This window comes from Prionailurus viverrinus, chromosome C1 (genome assembly GCF_022837055.1).
Source record: "Prionailurus viverrinus isolate Anna chromosome C1, UM_Priviv_1.0, whole genome shotgun sequence".
Taxonomy (NCBI): Eukaryota; Metazoa; Chordata; class Mammalia; order Carnivora; family Felidae; genus Prionailurus; species Prionailurus viverrinus.
This window is the reverse complement of record NC_062568.1, coordinates 194673389-194693627: the sequence shown is the minus strand read 5'-3', so window position 1 is coordinate 194693627 and position 20239 is coordinate 194673389. Positions and strand designations below refer to the sequence as shown.

Below are 20239 nucleotides of genomic sequence, written 5' to 3'. Positions count from 1 at the left end.
CCTCCCAATATCATAGACTGTTAGGTCTTCCTTACAGTTCGAAGTTTGTTACTTGGAACTTTGATCTATTTTTCCTTGTACTGTTCTCTGGATTTAGATAGAATAATCTTTCCTTGATGTGGCAGTAGAGAATGATGGTTAAGAGTTTGGGCTCTAGAGACAGACAAACAGACCAAAAGTCCCAGTGTATCATGTATTAACCCTGTGACTTTATATAGTTGTTTTTGGATGAGAGGAAACATAACACCAAAAATAGCACTCTGTCTAGTAGTTCTTTTTTTTTTTTTTTTTAATTTTTTTTTTCAATGTTTATTTATTTTTGGGACAGAGAGAGACAGAGCATGAACGGGGGAGGGGCAGAGAGAGAGGGAGACACAGAATCGGAAACAGGCTCCAGGCTCCGAGCCATCAGCCCAGAGCCTGATGCAGGGCTCGAACCCACGGACCGGACCGGGAGATCATGACCTGGCTGAAGTCGGACGCTTAACCGACTGCGCCACCCAGGCGCCCCTGTCTAGCAGTTCTTAATTACTGCTATTACTGAGGCTGTTTTCAGCCATTTGAGGACTATGATCATTCCAGTTTCTACACCCCCTTACTTCCCCAAATCTTGCCTCTGCTTCTTCTCTAGGAATCGCAACAATGTTATATTTTGTCCACATAACAGGTTTGAGATTTAAGCCAGCCAGCCTGATTTTTGTCCTTCAACCACAGACTGTCAAGCAGTGGGTAGCAGTGAATTTAGGAGTCAGCAAAGCCTTATACTAACCTCCCCGCCCCCCCCCCCCCCCCCCGCTCCCCTCCCCCCCACATACACACTCACACACATATGCCAAATGATCTCAAGCAGGCAAGCAAGTAGAAAGTATCTTTTTGGGGAACTGCTGCAGTCACGTGTTGGGAAGAACAAACTACATGATTTGACTGGAAATTTTTTTTTTTTTTTTTAATTCTACAACTTGAGGACAAAAGCCGAAACTGTTGGAGAGGTGCAAACGAAGCAGTCAGTGAAGAGGCCCTAAGGCCAGTGAAATTAGGCTAAGGAGTGAATTTTTGCTGTGATAGACAACTAAAGGCTGCTATACGCCAGATAAGAAGTTTTGTTGGCCCCCAAAATGTCTTTTTTGTTTGCTTTAAAATGGCTCTTGACATTTACATTTTGATACAAGTCCTGATGCTTGGCTTCTCTTATGTAATTGGAAGATCAGTGACGTCGGGCCCCCATTCCTGTGTGGCAGCGATTGGATCCAGTGGATTCCTCTTTTCTGTGGAGGATACCCTTGCACTGGACCACAGCCATCAATATCGTTCCTGTGCCTGCCAGGTGGAGACACGAAACCAAAGTGGTGGTCAGGAGCATGTGGTTAAAAATGAGTTCTAAAAGCATACGGACCTCAGGGTGAATTCCCACTTTGCCTTTTCTTAGCTGTGTGACTTGTGGAAGTCACTTGACCTCTCTGAGACTTTTTTTTCCCACCTGTGAAATGAAGACACTGCTATTTTCTTTATAGGTTTATATGAAAAAAAAAAAAAAAACTTAGATGAAGTATAAAAAGCCTAGCATAGTACTTGGCGTATAGTAAGTGCTCCATATAAATAAATACCTACATAAGTAAAAGTGCTTAATACCCATTTATTGAACCAAAGCACAGAATACCCAGTTCCCTTCCTCAGGGGACTTTTATCATAGAACTCAAGCCTATCAGCTTGGGGTTTCGTGGCTCTCTGTGCCGATCATTTGTCTTCTCACTTCCCAGGCAGGCCCAGTGCCCAAACACGTTGCCTTTATAATGGATGGAAACCGTCGCTACGCCAAGAAGTGCCAAGTAGAGCGGCAGGAAGGCCACTCACAGGGCTTCAACAAGCTGGCTGAGGTGAGTGTGGGTGGCAGGGAACGGTCTATGGAGAACTGGACTGTAGCTAGAAAATCAGGTGCTGAGTTTGCTGTGGTTTGAGAGTATTTTTTTTTTTTATAGCTCTTTATCACTTGCTTGCTTGTTATGGGTCTCATATCAACATTAACAGAAATCAAATTACAGAGTGAATCATCACAAAATATTAGAAACAAGAACAAAATTGACTTGCCTTACACCTTAGTGTATCAACAGTTTATAGTTTTCTGGGCCTCATCCCAGTCCTTGTAATATGTTCAAACATGACTTAACATTTATAAAAATGACATCAGTATCTTCAGTAACCTTGTTTTACACGAGATTTTGGCAAGTCCTTTTCTAGGTGTATATATACATAGGTTTTCTACCTATATGTTTTAATGCCTGTGGAATATTTTATCATAAGGATCTGACATAACTTGTTTAGCTGCTCCACTATTACCAGACATTATAACAGTTCATTTTTTTTAATGATTTTTTTTTAAGCTTACTTGTTTTGACAGAGAGAGAAGGAGAGAGAATGAATCCCAAACAGGCTCCACGCTGTCAGCACAGAGCCCGATGCGGGGCCCGAACTCACAAACCGTGAGATCATGACCTGAGCCGAAACCAAGAGTCAGATGCTTAACTGACAGAGCCACCCAGGAGCCCCTTAAACAGTTCAATTTTAGAATAAATTTTTTTTTTTTTAATTTTTTTTTCAACGTTTTTATTTATTTTTGGGACAGAGAGAGACAGAGCATGAGCGGGGGAGGGGCAGAGAGAGAGGGAGACACAGAATCGGAAACAGGCTCCAGGCTCCGAGCCATCAGCCCAGAGCCCGACGCGGGGCTCGAACTCCCGGACCGCGAGATCGTGACCTGGCTGAAGTCGGACACTCAACCAACTGCGCCACCCAGGCGCCCCTAGAATAAATTTTTTGAAGTGACATTTCTGGAACACAGGTAGAGTGACTATACCTATCCTGATTTGCCTGAGGCCTTTTAGTGCTTACACTGGGAAAAGTGCCAGACAGCCCGAGTCATCACTCTAGGCAAAGGTCACGGGCATTTTACAGTTATGTTTGTTTTTTGTTTTTTGTTTTTGAGCAAGCACAGCAGGGGAAGGGGAGAGAGAGAGGGAGAGAGGATCCTAAGTGGGCTCTGTGCTGACAGCAGCGAGCCCGATGTGGAGCTTGAACTCATGAACTGTGAGATCATGACCTGGACGGAAGTCGGTCGCTCAACTGACTGAGCCACGCACGTGCCCCGTTTTACAGTTTTAATACCTGTTGTAAATTGGAAAACGTTAAATTTAACAAGAAGAATGGAATATTGTCTGTTGTTGTGAAGCTGACTTTAAGAAGAATGGAAATATGGTCTGGACAGACCTCAGCTTCCCAGCACAAGAACATGGCTCTAGTCCGCCATGGGGACTGTCTAGTCCGCTCTCTGCCCTTAGTGGCTCTGGATTAGAGCAGCCCCAGGGGCCCGGCTTTACATAGGAGTTTCACTTCTCTTTTCACTGAAGTATAATTTCATCCGGTGAAATGCACAGAATGGGGGGGCGGGGGGTGTGGTTGACAGTTGCATTTACCTGTCTAATCTGTACCCCTGTCAAGACAGAACATTTCCACCTCTCCAGAAAGTTCCCTTGTGCCCCTCCCTTCCCAGTCAAACCCTGTCCCACTTCCTTTTCCCCTCTTCAGGCAACCACTGTTCTGATTTCTGTCACTAGAGTTGAGGTCTTGCTGTTCTAGAACTTCACAGAACGGACTCGTATAGTAGAGCTGTGGCCTTCTGACACATTTCATCTACTGTCTGAGCCTCAGGTTTTCTCATCTATAAAGTAAGCATGAAAACAGTAATGACATTCTCAAGGGGCTGTTGGGAGAATCGAATGAAATAATGAATGCGAAAACCCTTTGCAGAGGCTTCACTGCTACACGGCTGTGCACTTGATGCCTATATTCTTAGAACTCATCAAACTCTCAGTCTAATGGAATAATGAAGTTGTGCTGAGAATAATAAAACCTTGTGTTTTATATCGGTCTTCAGCCACCTTGCAAGGGATGGACTGTGCTCCTGTTTTACAGATAAGGAGACTGAGGCCCACAGAGGTTAAATGATTTGCCTACAGTCACGTAGCAAGCGCATGGTGGAGTCCGAGACTAGAACCTAGAACTCTCTCAGTGAAGAGTTCTTTCCAGTAAACCAACAATACCAGCATAGCACTCCCTCACTAAGTTCACATTTTTCATATTCTCAAGTGGTGGCTTTCTGCTTACTTGGTTTGCTATTCTGACAGAAACACTGGTGTTGTCCTAGCTTTACCTGGTTTGGGGAGGAGAAGAGTCTGCCTCTCAACCTCCAACACTGAGTCGGGGCGGAGGCATCTCTTATTTCCCTTCCTTGTATCCTAGCTCCTTGCCTTCTCCCTCTCAGACTCTGCGCTGGTGTTTGAACCTGGGCATCCTAGAGGTGACGGTCTACGCGTTCAGCATTGAGAACTTCAAACGCTCCAAGAGTGAGGTAGACGGGCTAATGGATCTGGCCCGGCAGAAGTTCAGCCGCTTGATGGAAGAACAGTAAGATGCCATGGGATGGGGGAGTGTGTTCCTACACCACCTCCAGCCCCACACTGACCCTCAACGCTCTTACCTGAGGCTTATTTAGGGACCTCTAAACCCTTTTAATGTTAGTCAGGTCTCTCTCTCTCTCTTTTTTTTTTTTTTATGTTCATTTATTTTATTTTGAGAGAGAAAGAGTGTGTAGAGGAGAGGCAGAGAGAGAGAGAGAGGGAGAGAGAATCTCAAACATCTTCATGCTGTCAGTGCAGAGCCTGATGTGGGTGGGGCTCGATCTCACAAACTACAAGATCAAGACCTAAGCTGAAACAAAGAGTCAGACGCTTAACTGACTGAGCCACCCAGGCACCCCAGTCAGGTCTCTTTGACGGCAAGCTAGTTTTTCTCCACCACCACCACCACCCCCTTTTTTAAAGGGGGCATTTAATTATCTGAGGATATAGAGGTGTTTCACAGAATGCAAGGATGAGTATAGCCAGCCTCAGGCAAAACTGAAACCAGGAATTGAAATCCATTAGATAGCGCCTCTTCCTTCTCTCTGCATTCCACCTTTCTCTGCTTCAAGACAGCAGCCCAGAATGAACTAAAGCCCTTAATTAATAGCCCACTTGCATCAGATTTCTACCCCATGACCGATAAACCGTGATCAGGGAGTAGCATGAGAGAAACATTGAAAAAGTCCTTTTCTGCCACGTAGTCATCCCTGAAAAGTTACTATATTGCTCTGCATGTTCTCTTGGAAGGGACAGATGATGTCTAAGAGGCCTTTACGGGGAAGAGTCAGTACGATTCTTAGCTGTCATGAAGTTTAAGCTTACGTAGGGAGCAACGCCAGACAGGGGCAGAGAAGAAGTTTGATGGAGATTATCTGCTTGAAAGCGTGGAAGCCTTTCCAGCCAGGACTGTCTCAGAGTCTTCATAACAGCCCTTTTCTGCCCAGCTCCTCCCATACCAAGACCAGGGAGAGAATAGAGAGAATAGAGAGCCTAGAGGACCAGTGGAGCTGGGCCTAGAACAGTTTTGTCATCTCTGTCCTTGTCTGGGTCTGGTGGTGGGAGGGTGGCCAGGCTTCTCTGTCCATATTGGATAATGAGACTCAGCCAGAGACATTGCTTCCTGGTCCCCAGCAGAGCCCGTGTGGCTCAGAGTTCCCACCCAAGGGGCTGGGGGTGGTTCAGATTCTTCTGTTATTCACACTAATTTCACCTTTAAAAAATTTTTTTTTAAGTTTATTCATTTTTGAGGGGGGAGAGAACAGAGCGCGAGCAGGGGAGGGGCAGAGAGAGAGGGAGACACAGAATCCAAAGCAGACTCCAGGCTCTGAGCTGTCAGTACAGAGCCTGGTGTAGGGCTCGATCTCATGGATCGTGAGATCATGACCTGAGCCGAAGTTGGACGCGTAACCTACTGAGCCACACGGAATTAGGTGTCCCTAATTTCACCTTTTTAAAGTGCTTATACTACGTGCCAGGTCCTGAGCCTAACATGTATTCTCATTTCATATTCACATTATCCTATGAGACAAATATTATCATCCCAACTGTAGCGAGGAGGAAAGTAAAACCCAGAGAAGCTCAGGTTTGCCTGCTGGGTCACACAGCTATTGGATAGGCGGAGCCAAGACAGACAAGATCTTTCCAACTCCAGAGCTGAGCTGTGGTCTACTACACTGACGTCCGAAACACAGGAAGTAATCTTACAGTTCCTGAAAGATCAAAATACACGGAGGTAGAGGAGTTACTGAGATCGCTGTCTTCATTCAGCAGTAGAGGAAACAGTCTTAGGTTCTAAAGTCCTGGACAGAACAAGAAGAAATTTTAACAGTGGCTTTCCAACAATGTGCCCCAGAACCTCAGAGTTCTGAGCAGTGGGTATACAAAGAAGCCAGAGGGAATAGGGCACAGGGTGCCGGTTGGCATTTTACTTGTCGTATATATCGGGCTTCTGAGTAATTCTTATTATGAAGAAAGAGCTCTTAGTGAAAAGAAGGTTGGGAAAACCACTGACCTAATTCAGTTTCATCAGTTGGGAAACAACCCTAGAATGAACAGAAGTGAAAGACTTGCCCATGGCCACACAGCAAGCTCATGGCAGAACCCGGTTGGGAACCCAGATCTCCTGGCTCCTTGCCAGGGCTTTTGCCTCTCCTTCCCTATAGATGTCACTCAAGTCACCTGTCTGTGTCTGAGAACGAGCATTTTCACATACTTTATCTTACTCAACACAAGCCAGTGTGGAGAGTATGGCAGGGATGGTTATCACCGCCCCCCCAGTTCAAGGGGTAGGGGAAACTGAGGTTCAGAGAGGCTAATTGGTTATACAAGGTCCGCTTGTAAGTGCTGGCTCTAGGCCTGAATCTATCTGTTTTCATTCTGGTTTTGCTTTGATCTGAGTATACATTTGTCTACTGTGGCCGCTTCAGTGGATTCTCAAAAATAGGTGGTTAGGTCTTGCTTCACCCTCAAAGAAAAGTGATGAGGGTTATAGAGTGGATAAGCTGTTAAGGTGTGGCCTTGCACTCTGGATCAGGGTTCTCCAGGACATGCCTGATACCCCACCTTATAGTAAACTTCTTGCTGTTAAGTTCCCATTTTCCAAACGCTAGTCATTGAGTTTCTCCATAGCATCCCCAGGTGAGGGAAGCTGGTTGGGTAACTGAATTCATGCTCACTGTGCAGAGGTTGGGAATTACGGTATGGAGGCAGTGAAATGCCATGATGAAGAGGACAGGCCCTGGAACCAGACTCCCTAGGTTCAAATTCGGCTTTCCACCCACCAGCTGTCTGGGGTTGAGCAAATAACCTAACCTCCCTGTGCCTCAGTTTCCTCGTCAATAAAAGGGGAATGATAGTGGTCTCTGCCTCAAAGGTTGGTGTAAGGGTGGGATGTGTTGATGCGGGTGAAGCACTTAGACCAACATCTGGCACTTAGTAAACATAAACTTAATGTTAGATGTTGCTATTATTAACGTATTTCACCAGAAGGTACAGAAGTAATGAATAATATAGCTCCTCCCCTTGAGTTTATTCTCCTGTCAAAATGGGACTAAGTACATAAAATGCAACTTGCCCACAAGGACACATGAAGCAGTGTAATGTGTGGTAAAGAATTTGGGTTCGGGTTCCCAAATCAGACAGACCTGGGTTTCTTTTCCAATTATTTTTTTAAGTTTATTTATATTTGTTTTGAGAGAGAGGGGCTGGGGGGAGAGAGAGACTCCCAAGCAGGCTCCGCACTGTCAGCGCAGAGCCCGACGCGGGGCTCAGATTCGCAAAGTGGGAGATTATGACCTGAGCCGAAATGGAGTCAGACGCTTAACCAACTGAGCCACCTGGGCACCCCAGACGGACTCAGTTCTTTCTGATACCGCGCTTGATGGCCGTTTGACCTTGGGCAGTCTCTGACTATCGTGCCTGAGCCTCAGTTTCCTGCTGGAGAATGGGGAATGTGCTGAACTCCTGTCAGAGTCATGGAGGGGATGCAGTAAAATACTGCACAGAATACTGCATAGAACAGTGCTTGACACACACAGGAAAGCACTTAGAAACCGGGAGGTGAGTGTCGTCAGTTTTCCAGCTCCACAGGCTCTCTGTTCCAACCCCGCCTCCTTTTCCTGACCAGGGAGAAACTGCAGAAGCATGGGGTATGCATCCGGGTCCTGGGCGATCTGCATTTGTTGCCCTTGGATCTCCAGGAGCTGATTGCACAGGCAGTACAGGCCACCAAGAACTACAACAAGTAAGTGTTCAGATTTCCCCTGAGGGACCTGTATCAATCTTGGACTCCCTGCTAGCTTTAAGGAGACGTGCTGGGTCTTTCTGGGTGTGCATTTGGTACAAGAGGCAAAGAGGGGTTTGAGATGCTTAGAGACTTCCTGCATCTGCTGCACAGCCCAGAGATGGTCCTTAATACCATGTTAAATGTGCACATACTTACAGTTTTTCATTCTCTTCCTTCATGTGTCTATCCCCCCGCAAGATACACATATACGTGTATGTTTACATATGCACATGTACATAATAATAATTACTATTTTACTTGTCAGAGGACAGGGCGGAAATGAGGGCTATAGGGTGGATGAGCTGTGGATATGGCCTTGAGCTCTGGATCAGGGTTCTTGAGGACCGGCCCGGACTTGCCAGGACCTGATACCCCACCTTTGTCTACACTGTATCTCTGTCTCTGAAGACAGATCCTTGAAGAAATTTTTTTCCTGTTCCACTCCTTTAACCCGTGAATAGGTTGATATTGGGAGCTCACGCAGGTGCAGAGGCGAAGAGAGTTCAATAATCCAGACTTCATTATGTGTGCCTTTGGATTATAATATGTGTTTGGCAGTGGATTAGTTTGCATGAGATTTGCCTCGTATTCTACTTTGCTTGTGCTAATATCACAGTAGATTACATCCTCTGAAAGCTGGTTGGCAGTCGGAGGGAGGCTCGTATGTGTCATTTAGTGTTCACCTTGTTACAAAACTAATGACATGGTCATTCTAAGAAAACTTGGAAAACACAATTCATCATCTCACCTTTCAGTGATAGCCATGATTGCCATTTGGTATTTTTTGCTCTTGTGGGGAAGCGGTGCCCTGCAAGCAGTGACTCCAGTCCTTAGTCCCTGTCCTCTGCTAAATTATTCTCGTCTTCCTTTCTCAGGTGTTTCCTCAATGTCTGCTTTGCATACACGTCCCGTCATGAGATCAGTAATGCTGTGAGAGAGATGGCCTGGGGAGTGGAGCAAGGCCTGCTGGAACCCAGGTACCCTTAGTTGTTTAGCGTGGTAACTGGTAGGGAAACCAGGCGTGTACTTCCCGCGCCATGTACTTGGGCCAGGAGTCAAATCGGGGATACATGTGGACAGATTTGGGGCATGATTCCCCTGCCCCCCCGCCCCCCCCCCCCATAGAGTTTAGGATTGGCTTGTTATAGCCCACTTCAGAATTCCTGTGTTCACCAAACACTAAGAAGCCCCAGAAAAATGGTATAACGGATAGCACGTCCGAGGCATTCACTAAAAAATGATGTTCTTACACCTGAAGCTAATATAACACTGTGTTAACTATACTGGAATTAAAAAAAAAAAAAAAAAAAAAAAATAGGCCTCCATGGGGCGCCTGGCTGGCTGACTTCGTAGAGCATGAGACTCTTGATCTCAGGGTCGTGAGTTCAAGCCCCACATGGGTGTAGATATTACTTAAAAATAAAATCTTTAGAAAAAAAGAAAAAAAAAAGAAGAAGAAAAAGACGTCCTCCTGGCCCTTTGGCAGTGTTTTTCCTAGAATGATTTTTCAGGAACACAGCTTGTTGGGGGGTATAGTCCTTAGGTCTCTTCATATTACAGTTTCACGCAAGACTCAGGTATTTTTCGAAGGAAATTGTTCCTCATAAATAGCATGTGAGATCTTAATTTCTAGAGCTGGAAGTCATCTAGCCACTTGGTCCCTCTCATGTTATTAGTGTAACCTTTGGTAATAATATTGATAAACTGATAAGAGCAAGAATAAAATAACAGCAGAAAGAACCCAGGCAGTGTGTAATGTGCTGTATTTCATTCAGTCATTAATCCCCTGTGTGAGAGCTTTGAGTGTTTGACTCCATTTTATAGATGAGAAAACTGAGCCGAGCATTAGAGTGACCTTCCCCCAGGCTAGTCTGCCGGTCAGCGCCAGAGGTGACTCCTTTCTAATGCTGTCTGATTCAAGAGTTCTTGTCCTTTACCTCTAGCATCTGGGATCTTGGGACCCAGGAATTTTCTGGATTCCCTTCTTGGGAATAATTTGATTTACCTGGGAAACTTAATTAAAAATCAAAAAGTTGCTCAGGGAGAATAGAATTAGAAGAAAAGGAGATAGGGTTTTTGTGGGGGCCTTTTGGTGTTTTTCTGTTTCTTGTTTTTTTTTTTTAATGTTTGTTTGTTTGTTTTGAGCAAGAGAGAGAGAGAGAATGAATGTGTGCAAGAGAGCAGGAAAGGGGCAGAGAGAGAGGGAGAGAGAGAATCCCAAGCAGGATCTGCACTGTCAGCACAGAGCCCGACTCAGGGCTTGATCTCATGAACCCATGAGATCATGACTTGAGCAAAAATCAAGTCAGACACTTAATAAACTGAGCCACCCAGGTGCCCCATAAGGAGACAGATTTTAACATTATTTTATAAATCCTTTTCCTTTCCAACAGCTGGGTGGTCTTTCTGTGCCACGTAGTTCAATCAGTCATTTATTCACTCAACAAACATTTTAAAAGTGCCACATAAAGGCCGAGCACATTGTTGTACAGAGGGAGTACAGTGGTAAGAATAAAAATACATATTTCCTGTTCTCAAGGAGCTCTGGTAAAGGAAACAGACAATAATGTATTTTGCACATTCATATGCAATTATAATGTGATAAATGCTATGAGCATTGGCGTATAGTACAAAAAGAATTTATAGCAAGAGGAATAGACCTGGTAGGAAAGGCTTTGCCAAGGAAATAAGTCGCGAAAGAAGGAAGGAAAAGCAGTAACTGGGGACAGAAGAGGTAATGTGAGGAGTTTGTCAGTTGCAGAAAGGCTGGGGGGGGGGGGGTGTGGAGGAGGAAGAGGAGGAGGAGGAAGAGGTCGAATCGACTGCATGAAGTGTTATAGATAAAATCGAGAGGCCTTAATGGACCGGGTCTGGGGAAAGGATGTGTTATGAGTGACTGCAGGGTTTTTGACTTCTGGAACAATGCAGAGTGGTGCCCTTCCTGTGCCACAGACCCCTGAGGGCAGATCCAGTATGAGGAGGAAGGTCAGCAGTGTGACTTGGGATATATGGTAGATGTAGAACATAGCTCTCAGATCGACAGTTGTGACGAGGGATGGGGACTGGACATATCAGTGTGGAGGTCATCTGTGAGCAGTTGGGAACCGAAGCAAAGAGGCCATGAGTACATTGAGGAGAGTCTAGAGTGAGAAGGAGAGAGGGCTGAGAGTGCCGTTTCGAGAAACTCTAAGCTCTGCTGTCTGGGTAGAGGAGAATGAGCCTTGAGGAGAAAAGAAGATGGGCCGCCAGAAAGGCAGGAAGAAAACCAGGCAGTCAGTATTACAGAAGCCAAGAGAAGAGGGAATTGGTTGGTGCAGGTTGGGAGGGTGGGAGCATTGGTGGGAGCAACAGGGTGGAATCCTGTAGAGAGGTCAATTAGGTCGTGGATTGAAAATGAACTGTTGGGGGGAAAAATGAAAATGCTGGTTAAGTTGGCAGAGGGCAGGCAGGAAGATGAGATCTGTAAGGAGAAGAAGGATGTGTGAGTAGATGCACGTGCATTGTAATTTTCTAATTCTTGACTTGTGGGGTGATTTCATAGTTGTTCACAGTATTATTGTGTTTTATAGTGAATGTTTCATTTAAAGAGACAAATGTTGGGGCACCTGGGTGACTCAGTCAGTTAAGCATCCGACTCTTGGTTTTGGCTCAGGTCATGATCTCGCAGTTCGTGAGTTCAAACCCCACTTTGGACTTTGTGCTGACAGCGCAGAGCCTGCTTGGGATTTTCTCTCTCTTTCTCTCTCCTCCCCTCCCCTGCTCGCTTGCATAGTCTCTCTCTCTCTCTCTCTCTCTCTCTCAAAATAAATAAACTTAAAAAATAAATAGAGACAAACGTTTACGCTGCCAAGAAAGAATGCTATTTAGCAAGTAGATTTGTATGTGTTCACGCCCCGAACTAGAGCCTGATCTTGCCTCCTAGTTCAGTGTATTGATACTCAGAACACATTGCTATAATCGCTGACCTTTATCTTCTTCTTCTTGCTCCGTAAGTTTTCCCGTATTTGTTTTCTTTGCCCTGCATGGCGTAGTAGCTTACCTACATGGGATTAGTCAAGCAGACATGGCATGGGCTGGGCAGGGTCACCAGGGTAAGGAGGCTACAACCTTAGAAAGCTTGGTGTTCTACTCACACTGGGCCGATCAGAGCCCCGGTACACACATACTTTTATAAAGGCCATACATGTTCAGAGATTTGCAAACTACTGGATATATAAAGGTGAAAATTTAGATCTTCCAGGATCCCACCCCAATGTTCCTGGCAATACTTTGATTTGATTTTATTTTTTTTAAATTTTTTTTTTTCAGCGTTTATTTATTTTTGGGACAGAGAGAGACAGAGCATGAACTGGGGAGGGGCAGAGAGAGGGAGACACAGAATCGGAAACAGGCTCCAGGCTCCGAGCCATCAGGCCAGAGCCTGATGCGTGGCTCGAACTCACGGACCGCGAGATCGTGACCTGGCTGAAGTTGGACGCTTAACCGACTGCGCCACCCAGGCGCCCCAATACTTTGATTTTAAATATGTCTTTCTAGCTCTTCCTGTATGCTTAAGTATTTGTGTGTGAGTTTAATCAACGGAGTTGATTTTTCCCATCAAACTGTGACAATGTCTACTACTTGTGAGGGGTTCTGGGGTGTTTGCAGGTACGTCGTAAAAAAAAAAAAAAGTTACTTTTAGTCTTTACTTTTAAAAATTTGTTTGATTTAAGTTTATTTACTTATTATTGAGAGAGAGAGGAAGCGCACAAGCTGAGGAGGGGCAGAGAGAGAGGAAGACCCAGAATCCAAAGCAGGCTCCAGGCTCTGAGCTGTCAGCACAGGGCCCGACACGGGGCTCGAACTCCCCAGCTGTGAGATCATGACCTGAGCTGAAGTCAGAGGCTTAACTGACAGAGCCACCCAGGCGCCCCTCAAAAACTTTTTTAGCCTATAAGCTCCTCACGTTCCGAAAACCAACATGTATTTATTTCTGAGATCTGTTTTCAGTGATTCATTCATTCATTTATTCAAACACGTATGGAGTCTCTGTCCCAAGAGGGTCCTATGCATGAAGAGCAAGAATACAGAGATGAGTGTGTCAAGGGGCTTGCCCTCAAGCAGCTCCACAGTGTGGTTCGTGTATACAAATGAGTAATCCACGGTGCTGTGTACCACAGTAATGGATGCACAAAAGTAGTGATCAGCTATGGTTGGAGGTTAAGCCAGAGTCATCTTTTTAAAACACAAATCTAGTAATGACATAAGTATTTATAACCAAAGAAATCACACTGAACACTTTGCAACCCGAATCATGCTTTGTTCACTTGATGTTGTAATATGAGCCCTTTTCCATGCCTGTTTGTTTTTTTAATGTTTATTTTTGAGAGAGAGGGATAGAGCATGAGCGGGGGAGGGGCAGAGAGAGAGGGAGACACAGAATCCCAAGAGGCTCCAGGCCCTGAGCTGTCAGCACAGAACTCGACGCAGGGCTTGAACCTACAAGCCGTGAGATCATGACCTGAGCCTAAGCTGGTCACTTAACTGACTAAGCCACCCAGGCGCCCCACGTGCCTCATGTTTTCAATAATTTTTCAAGTTGTTTTTAATGGCCACAGAATATATCTTTTTTTTTTTTTTTTTTTTTTCAATGTTTGTTTATTTTTTTTGGGACAGAGAGAGACAGAGCATGAATGGGGGAGGGGCAGAGAGAGAGGGAGACACAGAATCGGAAACAGGCTCCAGGCTCCGAGCCATCAGCCCAGAGCCTGACGCGGGGCTTGAACTCACGGACCGCGAGATCGTGACCTAGCTGAAGTCGGAAGCTTAACCGACTGCGCCACCCAGGCGCCCCAGCCACAGAATATATCTTGCTTTAATTTACTTAATAATTCTAGTTGTTGGTTATGTAGGATGGTTTTAATTTCTCCTTATTACAAATAAGGCTCCAACGAAATCTATAAACTTAACTCTTGTCAGCATTTTAGATGGCTTCTTCCAGATTTGGGTCTGGATGTGTCCATTTCGCCTTATTCTTGTCAAGCTTTTTTTTTTTTTTTTTTTTTTAATGTGAACGGCTCTAATTTTATAGGTGAAAGTTGGTATTTTACTTTGTTTAATAGAGATGACTTCTCGGGGAACCTGGCTAGCTCAGTCAGTTGAGCATGTGACTCGGGGTCGTGGGCTTGAGCCCCACATTGAGTCTAGAGATCACTTTTTAAACAAATGTATTTCATTTCATTTGACCCTTAAAACAACCTATAAGTAGGTAGGACAGATTTGCCCATTTCAAAGATAAGGGAGTCGAGAAATTACATGGATTATACAGCGTCTCAAATTTCTTAATTAGAGGATTAAGACCATGCTGCTAAGACAGGACTATCAGATTATCAGGGAAATCTGAATTAGAGCCCTTCGTTTTGCAAGTCATAAGTGAGTATCGTTTCCCATATGATGTTACCAAAAAAAAAAAAAAGCTCCCTCTGATTTGCAGCACTCTCTCTGAGAGATGAAATGACTTACCCAAAGGCACACTGCTGGTAGGTGTAGAGTTTTGTTTTACATACTCCTCCCAGATCTCTCTTTTTCACCCTGCTCCTGGAAGACTCTTCCCACTAAAAATTTTTACTTGCTAGACCCTGCCCAAGATACAAGTCTTACCACTTAGAGATTCCAAATTCTGCCTCTTGGTGCTTGGCAAGGACCAGTAAACAGTGTTCTTGGACCCAGCAGACACCAGCCTTGCAAATACCCTCTTTCCATAGTGGCGGTCCCCATTCTGTCTCCATTCCGTCACCTTTCTAAATATCTGTCTGCTTGAGAAAGTAGCTCTTAACAAACACAGGAGGGGTGGGCGTATTGCTATTCTTTTAAACCCTAAGTAGTGTGGATTTTTTGCGGTGTTTCAGGGCCCATATGACTTAAAAGTTTTAAAAGATGTTCTTTATAATAAATTCCAACAATAACAAAAGTACATAAAGATAGTCTTTCCTTCTTATGCAACCTTCCAGAAGTGATCACTATTAATATGGTGTGTGTCTTTCTAAACTTTTTCTTTGTAGATACATAGATTCATATATGTGAGTATTTGAGTGTGTGCATATGTTTTCTGCATTGTGTATTTTCTGAGGCTTGCTTTTTTCAACGTTAGATCTGAGACATCTTTCCCAGTCAGTGCATTTAGATTCATACTTATTAAAAATAGTTGTGTTAGTATTGCATCAAATTGCAGGGTCAGATATGTGCATTTTAAAAAACAAGACGTTTTAAGTGAAGGACGTAGTCTCATAGGTGCATCCGATTTTAGGCCTGTAGTGAAATAACCTTGAGCAAGTTATTTATTTTTTCTTAGCCTCAGTTTCCCTATCTATAAAATGAAGATAGAAATACTTTGTGTAGTTGCGAGGATTCAAATCATGCATTCATTTGGATGTTAGGGTCCTTCTGCTTGTATTGGCTAATGGTGTTCTATAAACTGGGAAGCCTTTAGTATGAGTTCACCACGAGAGTAATCCAGAAAGAGATGTGTGCTTATCTTTGTCTCTTCCTCACTCACCTTAGTGATATTTCTGAGTCTCTGCTTGATAAGTGCCTCTATACCAACCACTCCCCTCACCCTGACATCTTGATCCGGACTTCTGGGGAAGTGAGGCTCAGCGACTTCTTGCTCTGGCAGGTAAGTCGTTTGCAACCACCTTTGTGTTTATGTCAGCCTGAAAGCCATGACTGTGCCCACAGGGTGGATTAAGTGGGGCTCATCCCCACCCCAAGCTGTGCTAATACCAGAGAACCGGGGTTGTGGGGTTGGGGGAATCTGGAGAAGTGTATCCAGACTGTGCCTGGGAACATTTGCTGTCGCTTCCTCATCTGTCCCTGGCTTTGCCAGCCTGGGTGGTTCTTGCTGTCTAAAGAGCCTAGAGGAAAATCAAGGCTATCCAGCTGTGGTGCAGACCTCACTTGTGCCTCTGTTCAAAGCACTGGACTTCTGCCCTGTCCCTGAGCATAAGCTGCTGCCCTGGCAATCTAGCAGTTACTTCAGCGCCTCTGAGCTGGAACCTTGCGTTGGGTTCGAGCAGTTACTCATCTGTCTCCTTCAGACTAATGTCCGCGTCTATGTAAGCAGAGTCCACAAGGAATATAAACTCTATGCAGACTCTTTCTTAGGGGCCTGCTGTTGCCTCTCAGCTCCATTACCCCAGTGTAAGTGGTCCCCCTAAAGCTCACAGCCAAATCAGTTTGCGTTTGCTAGAAAATCCCCATCATCTGTTAACTTGGCCCCTAAGTGGCACATGACTGTAGGAAGTCCTTGTTCAAGGAGAGGTTGGAGGGACTCCACTTAGAAGCAAGTTCCAGAAATTTTAACGGACTATAGTCTTAAATGATTTAGCTACTGAAGATACTTCCAGCCTTTGGCTATATTGAAAGAAAGCATGTGCAGCTTACGTTTCTGTGGTCTACTCTGCTGGTCAGATCATGTCTGGAAAGTTTACTTCTGGGCACTGAGTTTTAAAAGACTGCATTGGTAAACTGGAGGACTTAACAGAGCCTGTCAACCTGGATGGCAAGGAATCTGGAACTCATGTCATATATAAGGAATGAGTGAAGGATAGTGGTCTGAAAAAGGGAGGCATGGTGACAGTTTATTCCCTCGGAAAAAAATAGAGTTCCTCCTTTGTGCTGGGAATATGGCAGTGGCCACGTCAGAAATAGTCCCTGCTGTCTTCAAATTTATAGTTGGCAAAGGCAAACTGAACAAGTCATTACAACCTTGAGGACAAATAACAGGCAGCTGTAATCTAGCCTTCAAATATTTGAAAGAATGTCGCTTTGAAGAAGAAACAAACTTGTTCCAGAGAAAAGACCGGAGACCTTGGTAGAAGTTCCAAGGAAGGTGACATTGGTTTTGCATAACAAGCTGTCTGACAACTCAAGTTGTCCCTCTTGAGGCACTGAATTCCTCACTACTGAGGGAATCAAGCAGTGGCTGTCAAGATGTTCCAAAAGGGATTCGTATATCAGTGATTATTATTAAAGTTCACCCAGCTCTGTAGTCTGTTTTACGTACATGATCTCGTTTAAGTTTCACAGTACTGTAAAAACCAGGTATTCTTATTACCCAGTCTTACAGTCAAGGAGACTGAGGCCCAGAGAGGTTAAGTAACTTGCCTCAGGTCAAATGGATGGTAAATGGTGGAGCTAGGATCCAAAGCCGGGCAGTCTGGCCCCAGAGCCCGTGATCTTAACCACTGTGCCCTGCTCTGCTACTTAAAAATAACAACAGCAGCTACCATTTGTTCGTTGCTGACTTTTATCAGACAACATGTCTCCCAGATGACCTCTAAGGGCCAAGAGCCAATAACATAATCCAGATGTTATTTCATCGTCCTAAAATTGGCTCTTAGAAAAATCCTGGTGGGAATGTTGATCTAGTCTTGCTTTAGTTCTGCCTCGCTGCGGGCAGGTGCCTCAGATGACCCCTCCCCACGAGTGAGGTAAATTGGGGCTGGCAGCGGAGGCAGCAGCAGCTCAAGGTGCCTGTGTCAGCTCATCTCCGGGCTCCTGGGTCATGCTCAGCCCGCTCCTTTGGAAGCCTGACCCAGAGGGTGTTCCAGCAACCTGCTACTAAACTATACCGTCTTCCTTCCCCCGCTTACCAGACCTCCCACTCCTGCTTGGTGTTCCAACCCGTTCTGTGGCCGGAATACACATTTTGGAACCTCTGTGAGGCCCTCCTGCAGTACCAGATGAACCATAGCATGCTCCAGGTAAGAGCTCAGGGCTGGTCTGACTGGATGTGAGAGAAGAAAAGGTTAGCATTGATTGACCACCTACTACTTACACAAGGCACTTGCTACTAAGCTTGTTAGTGATGATAGTAGCTACAACTTACTGTGGTCAGGCACTGTGAACATTTTATAGGTACCATCTCGTTGAATGCCCCCAAGATCCCAATGACGTAGGTATTATCAGCCCCACTCGTGCAAGTGAATACATCGAAATTATTTTGTTAAGGACACATAACCAATAAGAGACGGAACTGGGGTTCAACTTACACATCTTTAGTCTCTTTGCCACAGAAACCCAGGAAAGCCTTCTCGGTGAGCTTGTCTGTTATTCCCTGACGGTGTTAAGCTAATCAAAGATTGTAGAAGTGGGAGTATGCGAGATTCAAGCCTCTTCCAGAAGGGATTAAGGACAAGATAGCACTCTCTTTCTATTATACAAAATTGTGTTCTGCCAAGAGTTGAAGTTCAGCTTTGATCACCAGATCTTGAAACAGGTTTTGTTCGGAGGCAGAGTCGCCGGCATCTGATGAGCGTTCTTAATAATCATAATGGGAGTGTGTGTGATGATGGCAGCTAACTTTGAGGGTCTCCTGAGGCACTTCCTTGTTTTCGCGGAAGTTTTCTCATTGAACCCTTCCAGCAATCCCACAGGTTTGGTGTCTTCATTTTCCAAGTATGGAAAGAGAGGGGCAGAGTAACTGTCTCCAGGCCACAGATTTTGGAACCCTTAGCTGGTGCTGGTGCTGGAGTCTAGAGAGATAATGGCCAGGAGGAAACAATGATGTTAAGTTAAGGCTTCTTAATCCTCTTGGAGAATCTGATGAAAACCGTAGACCATCTCCCTAGAAAAGTTGCACAGATCACACCCAACATGTGGCATTTTGCGTAGGATCCTACCTATCACTGAAACACTTAGTTCACATAACCCCTAGAACCTGTCCGTGAATCCCAAGTCCAGAATTCCTGGAATAAGTCCATCGAATCATGAAGCTTTGGTCATATGCTTTGTCAGTTTTCTCAGAATATGAGGAATTGAAAGAGGAAGTTCTGTTGAAGTAAAGGGAAAAACAAGTCTCAATTATCCACCCTCAGTGGGGAAGGAGTATCAGAATTTTCTACATGACCAAAGCTCCTTTAAGAACCAAAACTTTTGTCTATCCTTTTTGTTTTGTTCTATCCTTTTTTGATGGGAAACTTCCTGAAATGTGTCTTGTACATAATCCTTGACACCTATATACCAGGCCCTTGCTAACGATGATGATGATTAGAATAATCACATTCTAGTAATGCTAATAATGATAATGGCAACTGCCGTCTTGAAGCACTTCCTTGGACAGCGATGCCCTTGAAGGGGGGACTGTTTGCCCAAGCTAGATGGTCCCCAAATACTTGGCTTTGGGATTTCTTGTATGCTTTTGTACATCTTCCATCTCCTTTTTTTTTTACCAGTCAACAGGCTAATTTTGGCAGCATCCCACCTTCTCTTCCTAGTTACTGATTTAAATCAGCTATAGGCAAGGAAACCAGTCAGTCAAGCTTGTTAGAAATATGTCTATGAAGTAAGAGTAAACGGTCTCTGAAGCCCAGAGAATTCTTGGTGCATGAGCTTTTGTGTATGGGTATTCTTATCTCTGGTTTGGCTGTTCCGAAGCCTTTTATAGTAATTTCGGGTTTCTGAGATGCTTTCCCACATGGCTGTCAGAGGACTCAATTTCATTCATTGCATTCTTCTCTAGTGCCTAGTATAAGTCAGGTACTAGAGAGTCCCTACCTTCGTGGAGCTTATAATCTTACTTGAGGAAGATAATAACCTAGTAAACAAATATGTAAGATTATTTCAGATTGTGATAAAGCCACAAAGAGAGTAGAGTGGTGTGCTAGTAATGAAGAAAGCAAGAGATACTGAATGGAGCAGCCAAGGAAGTCCTTTCTGAGGAGGTGGTTTTTATGCCATGATATAAAAGACGAGAAGTAGCCAAACGTGTGAAAACCTGGGGGTAAGGAATTATTCTCTGCAAAAGGAACAGCAGTGCGAGGATACGGAGGTTATCAAGTTTGGGTCGTGGAAGAACAGACAGGCCAGCATGCGTGAGAGAGAAGGGTGTGGGGCAGGCTGGGAGGGAGTCAGGCCTCTGGTTATATAGAGCCTGTGGGCAATGGCACCACATCTGAAGAATTTTGATCAAAGGACTGACAGGATCTGATTTACATTTTGCAAAAATCACTCAGGATTTTCA

General features: G+C 44.7%; 1 protein-coding gene across 3 annotated transcripts in view; it reads left to right on the top strand.

Moving 5' to 3' along the window:
- Positions 1-20239, top strand: part of DHDDS (dehydrodolichyl diphosphate synthase subunit) — a 33887-nt gene that overhangs the window by 932 nt on the left and 12716 nt on the right. For all 3 annotated transcript variants that reach the window (XM_047870982.1, XM_047870980.1, XM_047870981.1), the window contains exons 3-8: positions 1758-1874; positions 4316-4458; positions 8080-8196; positions 9114-9215; positions 15778-15892; positions 17874-17981. In XM_047870982.1, coding sequence (XP_047726938.1) covers positions 1758-1874; positions 4316-4458; positions 8080-8196; positions 9114-9215; positions 15778-15892; positions 17874-17981 — 702 coding nt within the window. The remainder of the gene's footprint in view (positions 1-1757; positions 1875-4315; positions 4459-8079; positions 8197-9113; positions 9216-15777; positions 15893-17873; positions 17982-20239) is intronic.